Source organism: Numenius arquata, chromosome 23 (assembly GCF_964106895.1).
Source record: "Numenius arquata chromosome 23, bNumArq3.hap1.1, whole genome shotgun sequence".
Classification (NCBI taxonomy): domain Eukaryota; kingdom Metazoa; phylum Chordata; class Aves; order Charadriiformes; family Scolopacidae; genus Numenius; species Numenius arquata.
Window position 1 is genome coordinate 5,337,504 of NC_133598.1, and position 8,731 is coordinate 5,346,234.

At 55.6% G+C, this 8,731-nt stretch overlaps 1 protein-coding gene across 4 annotated transcripts; it reads left to right on the forward strand.

The window, feature by feature from the left end:
* Window positions 1-1,998: 1,998 nt before the first annotated feature.
* Window positions 1,999-8,731, forward strand: PHB1 (prohibitin 1). 4 transcript variants are annotated; one of them, XM_074162579.1, is made up of 7 exons: window positions 1,999-2,123; window positions 2,754-2,879; window positions 3,246-3,407; window positions 4,431-4,573; window positions 5,181-5,297; window positions 6,453-6,548; window positions 7,509-8,668. In XM_074162579.1, the coding sequence occupies exons 2-7, from the start codon at window positions 2,792-2,794 to the stop codon at window positions 7,719-7,721; spliced, it is 819 nt and encodes a 272-aa protein (XP_074018680.1). In that variant the 5' UTR covers window positions 1,999-2,123; window positions 2,754-2,791; the 3' UTR covers window positions 7,722-8,668. The 4 variants fall into 4 exon arrangements, with proteins under 4 accessions (XP_074018680.1, XP_074018677.1, XP_074018678.1 ...); XM_074162576.1 differs by lacking the exon at window positions 1,999-2,123 and adding an exon at window positions 2,193-2,241 and having other exon boundaries at window positions 7,509-8,731; XM_074162577.1 differs by lacking the exon at window positions 1,999-2,123 and adding an exon at window positions 2,218-2,282.

Below are 8,731 nucleotides of genomic sequence, written 5' to 3' on the forward strand. Positions count from 1 at the left end.
CCACCCTAAAACCTGGGACCTGGACCAAAAAATCCTCATTGCCACGAGGCTTTTTGCCTTTTTTCCATGAAGGGGAAACGCTCATTTTACACGGGGAGGGAAAGGGAAGGGGGCTGCAAAAACCCAGCAGCAAAATGCACCCACAACGCAAAGCGGGGGACGATGCAGGGACAGGACGGGGGTGCAAAACCCTGGCCCCCCGGCCCCATAAATCCCGAGTTTCATGATTGAATTGTGCCCTGCATGAATCTCACGTCAAAAGGGAATAAATCTCTCGGTGTTTATAGCCGCGGCTTCGCCACCAATTAGGATGTTGTTATTGGGTTAGATGCAAGTAGATAGAAGCCTCCCGGGGCAAGGTCATCCTCGGGGGATGCACTGGGACGATGCTGGGCCCTGGGGGCTCATCCTGGCGCACAGGGACGGAGGTGGATGCTCCCAGGGTTTGTCCCTGGAGGAATGCACGTGGCTAAGGGCAGGCGCAGGAGCACCCAGAATTCAGCTTTACACTTCACTCTTGCTGCGGATTCCCACCACCGGGATCTGCTCCCCCCCCCAAAATCAGCTTGTGGTGCCCAGGGGGTTTGGGAGCAGCGACTGCAAAGAGGGCAAAGATATTTCTCAGGGTATCTTTAGGGCTTGGCCGTGGCTCCCTGGGGCACCCCAATTTCAGCTGGGCTTTGGGAGGGGGGGTGGCCCCCGGCAGGTCTGGCCACCACCAAACACCTTCACCTCATCCTGTTCCTCTTCGGCATCCGCTTCCCAGAGCTGCTGAGGCACAAAAGAGCTTTTGTAGCCTGGGAAGGAGTGTTGCCAGACACAGGACGGGGCTTCCACGGCACATCTGTCCGCACAGCTGTGCTGGGGACCCGGGGATGCCACAGGGGACCCGGAAGGGGGTGACCTTCCCAGGCAGGAGCTGCGTACATGGGGTTGAAGGAACACGCAGGCAAGAGCTGGGGCTTGGGGACACTGGCTGGGACCTGCCCTCACTTTTAGGGCCACTGTCTGTCACCCCACTCAAAGAACAGCGCAGGCAGCCGGGAGACTGCGGCACAGGAGCCTCCATCGCTGGGTTGCGGAGCAGCTCCGTGCCTCAGTTTCCCCACCCAGAGCAGAGCAGGGATAAAAGGGACCCTCCAAGCTCGTGGAGGGGGACACAATGCTCCCTGATTGCTCCTGGGATCTGCTGAGCCCTAAAGGGGGGGCGGGGCGGCGTTCAGCATCATTTTCATCCCGAGATGCTGTCGGGGATGTGGCCGGGGGGGGGGGGTCATGAGGTCCCCTGTGCCCAGCGGTGTCACATCAGAGGGAAAACCCACCGGGAAGGGCGCACGGGAGGGGGGACAGGACGGGACTGCCCCGGGGGGAGGCGGCTCCTCTGGAGTCTCCCGGAGCAGAGAGTTTAATTTTTGTTTTGTTTTGTTTTGTTTTGTTTTGTTCTCTCTCTGTTTTTTTTCCCCCCCCTTTTCCTCAGGATTCCTGGAGCCGATGGGAGAGCGCTGCTTCCCTCTAGCGGCACCCCGGCCCCTCCTGCTCGTGGGGGTCGCTGGGCCGGCGGGGAAGCTGCTGGGGAGGCGATAAGGGGTCTTTGTCCGCAGCGGGGCGGGGGCTGCCCCGGGGGCTCTCTGCTTTCTCACGCCAAAGGGGACAAAGGAGCGCCCGGGAGGGTGTCTGCCTGCCCCGGGGACAGTGTCGCGGGCAGGCGGGGGGGTGGTGGTGTCTGGCCGGACGCCCGGAGGTCCCTCCTTGGCCACCGCTTCTCCCAAACCCACCGACCCGCCGCTCTCCCCGCGGCGCCCTCCCCTCTCCCCGCCGCCCCCCCTGCCCAGGCGGTACCGGGAAAGGCCCCTTCCGGACCCGTCTCCTCCCGTGACAAGCGAGGGGTGGCAACACGCCCGGCCACCCTCCCTGGGCCTCCAGGCTGCACCTCTGGGCCCCGCAAAACCCCGCACCGGCCCGGAGCAGCCCCCACGTGTCTTCCCGCCACCAGGACTACAACTCCCAAGAGGCCTCGCGGGCAGCGGGGAAGCCGTAGCCAATAGAAAGCGGTCTTGCTCAGCCAGCTGGCCGCCGCGGGGCTCGCCGGGAGTCGTGAGCCACCGGGCAGCGGGAAAGGAGGGGCAGAACTACAAATCCCAGAATGCCGCGGGAGGGGGTGCGGGGCCAATGGGGAGCGGGCGTCTTGGGGCGGCGCGCAGGCGCGCTGGGGCGGGCGGCCGGCCGCGGATTCATGTGGAGGTCAGGGGCGCTGCGGGAGGGGAGCGGGGCCGCAGGGCGCGGTGGGTCCCGGGGCCGGGGACCGGGAGGGTGCGGTGGGTCCCGGGACCGGGAGGGCGCCGAGCTGCGGCCTGTGGGTGGAAGCGGGGCCTCGGGTCACGGGGTGCCTGTCCTGGGGGCGAGAGGCCTAGCGGGGAGGGGGAGGCCTGGCCTGGCCGGGGCGGGTGCGGAGGGGCCTGGAGCGGGGGTAGCGCCGGCGGGCCGGGAGGGTCGGGGCAGGCGGCCTGGGCCTCGCGGGGGGTGTCGCCTGCGCCGAGCCCCGGGAGGAGAGGCGGGAGGCGGAGGAGGCCGGCGGGGCTGAGGCGGAGGCCGGGGGGAGGAGGAGGGGCTGGGGGGGGCGCCCCCACTGCAGGTCGGGTGTTTTGGAGAAGGGGGGGTTCCCTCTCAGCTCCCTGGGTGCCCGCTGAGGGGAGCCCCCGGCCTTCCGGCTTCACAGGATTTTAACCATCTTGCGGGGGGGGTGGTGTTTGCAGGAGGGGCTTTTTAAAGGGGCTGGAAGCGGAGGTGTGAAATGGCTGCGAAGGTGTTTGAAAGCCTTGGGAAGCTGGGCCTGGGGTTGGCTGTGGCAGGTGGAGTTGTCAATTCTGCTCTTTACAATGGTGAGTGGGAGAAGCCGAGCGCTTCCAGTTCATTTTATATCTTTTTTTCTTTTTTCTTTTTGTCAGTATCTTGGCTGCTTTGTGCTTTTATTGCTAACGGCATCGGGGGAGGAACAGACACGAAGCCTTGCTGGGCTGTTTCATGCCTTATGTGCTGCCCTTGTGAGGAGACCGGGGGGCCAGGAGTCACGGCTGCGTCTCCTCTTGGCCTCGTTATGCCTAAAGATCTAATTAATTTCATCAGTCTCCTGTAGCAAAAGGCTTTATCTGTCCCCAATAGAGCGGGGAGGAGGAGGTTTTGGTGGTGTGCAGGTGGGATGGGTGGCAATAGGGGAACCACGCTTGACCTGCCCTTTTCTTCTCCAGTTGATGCAGGTCACAGAGCCGTCATCTTTGACCGATTCCGCGGGGTCCAGGACACGGTGGTGGGAGAAGGTACCCACTTCCTCATCCCCTGGGTGCAGAAACCCATCATCTTCGACTGCCGCTCTCGCCCCCGCAACATTCCCGTCATCACTGGCAGCAAAGGTGAGTGTTGGGACCTCGCAGCCCTATGAGAACCAGGTGCTCTGATGATTTATTTTTCTTCTGGACGTGTTGCCAAGAGGACCAATGGGATCCTGGGCTGCGTAGGGAAGAGTGTGGCCAGTAGGTCAAGGAGGGTCATTCTCCCCCTCTACTCTGCACTGGTGAGGCCACAACTGGAATACTATGTCCAGTTCTGGGCTCCCCAGTTCAAGAGAGACAGGGAGCTACTGGAGAGTCCAACGTAGAGTGACAAAGATGATTAAGGGATTGGAGCATCTCCCTAACGAGGAAAGACTGAGAGAGCTGGGGCTCTTTAGCCTGGAGAAGAGAAGGCTGAGGGGAGACCTTATCTATGGTTACAAGTACCTAAAGGGTGGGTTGAAGGAGGATGGAGCCAGACTCTTTTCAGTGGTTTCCAGCAATAGGACGAGGGGCAACGGGCACAAGCTGGAACATGGGAAGCTCCATTCGAATATGAGGAAAAACTCCTTTCTGGTGAGGGTGGCAGAGCCCTGGAACAGGCTGCCCAGGGAGGGTGTGGAGTCCCCGTCTCTGGAGATCTTCAAGACCCGCCTGGATGCAGTCCTGAGTGATGTGCTCTGGGCAACCCTGCTTCAGCAGGGGAGTTGGAAGGGACCTCTAGAGATCATCTAGTCCAACTCTGACAATTCAGTGATTCCGTGAATCCAGTTTGGCACGGAGTCAGGAATGGTTTCGTCTATGTTTTTAGTTGAGGGACCCTTCCTTCAGTTCTGTAAGTCGTTCCTTTCAATATACAATCTCTGCCTTTACAGTAGGGCAAGTAATTCCCCGCATCGCAAACACACTAAAGCTTAAATCTTATCTGTCAGGAGGATTTGGATCCCACGGTGAAAGAATTAGTAAAAATAACTCTTCTCTGCTGGCAAAAAGGAATCTGGATTTATTGTTTATTATTTCTCCTTTGGTTGCTCTGGGAGGACAGCTTCAGGATGTCTCCTGTCCCTCTGGTTTGCTGCTAAACTCATGACTGTTTTCCTACAGATCTACAGAACGTGAACATCACGTTGCGTATCCTGTTTAGACCAGTGACCGCCCAGTTACCGCGGATTTTCACCAGTATTGGAGAGGACTACGATGAGCGTGTCTTGCCCTCAATCACAACCGAAATCCTCAAGTCTGTTGTGGTAAGGACAGTGTGGGAGCTGCTGGGCTCTGCTCGTCCTCTTTCTTTCCTCTTTTTAGCGTTGAGGGACCCACTGGGGCGTGGAATATGTCATGCTCCAGACTAAGGCTTCTCTTTCCACCCCCCAGGCTCTCACGGGCCGTCCAGAAAAGCTAATTGTAGCTCCGCTAATTGTTTGTGTCTCGGTCATTCTGACTCGATTCGCCTTGGATGATCTCTGGATGGAAAGAGGTTTCTTCATTCTCTGCTCCTCGGGCTGGGAGTCGCAGTCAGGAGACTGGGGTTTTCACTTCTCCTGTATTCCTAGATTTCACTTACCAAAGATCTCGGGGTTTGGAAGCACCCCCTGGGAACTGCCAAATAATCGCTAACCAGCTTTAGTCCAGCTTTTATGTCAGGAACTCAAGTGGACAACCTCCCCTCCAGCTCAATTAAATTTGCAGTCATTAAGTTCTTTCTCTCTTTTCGCATGCCTGGGCAGCTCGGTGTTTGCTGGCTGTGGGAGAAATGGGTTAACGCTGGGGCTCAGGGGTGCAAAGGCAGGCAGGGCACGGAGAATCCGTCACTTCCCAGAGCTGTCTTCTCACTGGTGTCCACCCCGATTCCAGGCTCGCTTTGATGCTGGAGAACTGATCACTCAGAGAGAGCTTGTCTCAAGGCAAGTGAGCGAAGACCTCACAGAGAGAGCAGCGACCTTCGGGCTCATTCTGGATGACGTGTCCTTGGTAAGAGTTCTCCTTTTTTGATTTCTCTCTTTAGAGTGTGCCCAAAAAAGAGCAGCGGAGAGGAGACTCGGTGAGGGAAGGCCAGGGAAGGGTGGGCTGGAGGTTTGGACACGTGGACTATGTTTGTCTGGCTGCAGTTGCACGTGATGGAGTGACTGCAGCTCAAGTCAGTACCTCTGGCTTTGTCACTGGCCTTTGGTGACCTTGAGCAAGCCCTTGAAGGCTCCGTTGCACTGACGCGTCGACAGACTCCACTGTTGCAGGGCTTTTATGGTTAAAATGAAGAGCAAATGCTTCTGAGGATGGTGGATCAGGCTGCAGGTTGCTTTAGGGAAGCCCACTGTTCCACAAGCACCCCGAGACACAGGGAGAAAGTGCTTAGGCGTGAGGAGGTAATGAAAATACCCTTTTGATAGCATCTTTTTTTCTATAAAGCGTTAGGTTTTTTCTGGACTGTGTTGTCTTCTAAGAGTGTTCAAGCTCTCTCCTCCTCCCTCTCCTATCTCCCTGTAAGATTTGTAAATTAAATCTGTTGTAATCTGGCTTGTACGTGCCCCTCTCCCTCTCTCTTGTGGGACTTCCCTCAAAAGCCTGCTTAGAGGAGAGGGAAACGAGCTCTTTCATTTGGCTTTGAAGGTACAGGAAGCCTTTGCAGGAAGGTGACTTTGTTTCTGCAAAAATGTGAGGGTTTGACTCTTTGTATCTGGTGCTTCCCACTGAGCGTCCTCCTGAAGGAAATTCACCTTTCCCCCATCCCAGCCCAGGAGCCTGCAGCTGCCCGAACAGCCCAGGAGCAAACCAGTGCATAATGGGGCAGAAAAGGCGTAGTGTGGCTGCCTGGGAGGGGAGCACTGGGCGAGCAGAGCTCCCTCTGCCGAGTGCCTGAGCAAGTGGCGGCAGCAGGAGAGCATGGTGTGTCTCTGAAGGTACTGCTGTTACTGGTCTGGAGTTGCAGTTGTGGTGTATCCCTTAGGACTTCAAAACTGGACGGGGAGGCTTGTCCCAGTTCCTGTTCTTTTAGGGATACTGGCTTTCCATCTCCGCTCCAGTTTCGCCGATACGGGCATGCTGTCTCCCCCTGGGAGCTGCGTGGGTCACAGTGGTGCCACTGTAAACTGTCAGCCTGGTGACCTTTGCTTGATTTCTGCCCTGCAGACCCATCTGACCTTTGGCAAGGAGTTCACAGAGGCGGTGGAAATGAAGCAAGTAGCCCAGCAAGAAGCAGAGAGAGCCAGATTCATCGTGGAAAAGGTACCTTGCCCTTCTGAGAAACTTGGAAATGGTTCCTGGTATCTCCGCTCCAGCTTGCTGTGAAGATCTCACTCGCCTGTCCAGGGCAGGTTGAATGACAAAGTCACTTAGGGTCATAATGGTGACATGGTTCTCGGCTCTGGCATGTGACTGTTGGATAGATAAAGCCTGAGGCTGGGTTTGTGGGTCTTTTTTTTATTGTAATATAGTGTCACGGTCTTACTGGAATGCTAAACAGAAACGTCTGTGTGGAAGAGGAAGGAGGAAACAGCACTCGGAAGAAAATGTCAGTTAGAAATGGGGTTCAGGGTTGAGATTTATAACCCAAGTGATCCCACTGTTTGTGAATTTTGAGAGGGTGGCTGAAGCTTTCCGTGGTGTTTGATATCGTGGGCACAGGAGCCTGTGTCCGAGGAGTGTCACTGACTGCATCATGCAATCTCAGCTCAACCCAGGATCTCGGCGAGCGTCCACAGAAACAATTTTGTGTTAAAGTACCCCTCTACAGCTGAGAACACGCACCCCTTAAGACTGTAAGAACCTGCAACTATACCCCAAATTAATCCAGTGGATGCAGTAAGATGCGTGTAATCAGGCCAGGGTGATTAAACAGCAGAAGTGTTTATCTGACCTGGTTTTAACTCCACTGAAGTTCTCGAATCTTTCATAGAGGGTTTTCCACCAAGAGCACCCTATGCTGGGTTAATGTTTCATGAGGTTAAGACTGATAAAGCAATTTCAAGATGATTTTTCAAGCTTTTTTCCACAGTAGGCAGAAAAACAGTCTAAGAGAATACAGCTTTAAAATGAAATCGCCTTCTATCTTAGCTCTCCTGTTGGGGAAAAGAACAGTAGGGTGGTGAAGTGGGAATTTATATTTTAAATGTGACAACAGCACCTTCCTTCTCTTCTGCTCTTGTTTTCTGTTGCTTATTCCCTTTCTCATCTGTGTACTTTCAGGCTGAGCAGCAGAAGAAAGCAGCCGTCATTTCTGCCGAGGGAGACTCGAAAGCGGCCGAGCTGATTGCCAACTCGCTGGCCACTGCAGGCGACGGCTTGATTGAGCTGCGGAAGCTGGAGGCGGCTGAAGACATCGCCTATCAGCTCTCACGGTCCCGCAACATCACCTATCTGCCCTCTGGACAGTCTGTGCTCCTCCAGCTGCCGCAGTGAACCTGGCTTTGCAGCCACAGCTAACCTGATCACCTCTACCTACCAGATCAGCCCTTTCCAAAAGAATCTTTGCAATTTCCTCATTGGTAAAAGCAGAGGAAATTAAAATTCAACCCATTTTGAAATCTTAATCAAATAAAACTGAACGCTCTTGACAACAAACCTGCGTTCCTCCCATGTACAGTCAGAGGAGCGGCCCCACTGACCATTAAGCTAGGTTTGAGAATTGCCCCTTTCCAGGCAGTTTGAGCAACAGGAGCAGAGTTTTCATCTGTTCACTCCTGGGACAAACAGGTAGCCCAGGTGACTCCCTGACCAGGAGAGTGCTGTCTCAATCCAGTGTCACAGCAATGCTTCAGTGCCTTTAGGCTGGCTGAGCCAGGGTCGTTACAGACCCACCGGTCCTGGACTATGGAACAGGGACGCTCGGGGCTCGCTCTTCAGTCCAGCCAGTCTCTTCAGGTGTCAGCTGGGAGGAAGAGGACATCTCAGCCGTTAGGACAGTGGCTCTGCTGTGCCTGTGTGAACCGTAGCACTGATGGCTGGAGACACAGATCGAGTGGATCGTGGCCGGGGGCGAGAATCGCAGAGATTTGCTTTATGTAGTAGATGGATTTCAGGCACGGAGGAGAAGATACTTCCTCTGCAGGAAATACTTCTCATGTACATGGGACATCTCCGCTTCTCCCCCTGCCGCCACCGCACACCGATCTGTTTGCTGCTGCCTGCCCTTCTTTCACACCAAGGTCAGTGGAAGTAGGTCTATTCCAGGTGGCACCTGGGATAAAGAGGGGATGACTTGGTGCTCTGTGGCTCAGGCAGTCGGAGGTGGGCAGAATTCTCTGTTGCATCAATGCTCTTTTTATTTAGGGAAACTGAATCGTGAGGAGGATGTGATGGGTGAGATTGTATAACCAGCCTTCAATAAATGTCACAGTCCCAAGTGTAGTAGTGTGGGGTGTTTTTTTGTAGTATCTCAGAAGAATAAAGGTTGGATCAGCGGAGCAAGA

Bases quoted from the DNA above. Each gene is read 5' to 3' on its own strand.
- PHB1 (XM_074162579.1), top strand. From the start codon at position 2,792: ATGGCTGCGAAGGTGTTTGAAAGCCTTGGGAAGCTGGGCCTGGGGTTG. The intron at 3,408-4,430 runs GTGAGTGTTGGG...GTTTTCCTACAG, and splicing joins CGTCATCACTGGCAGCAAAG to ATCTACAGAACGTGAACATC. The intron at 4,574-5,180 runs GTAAGGACAGTG...CCCCGATTCCAG, and splicing joins AAATCCTCAAGTCTGTTGTG to GCTCGCTTTGATGCTGGAGA.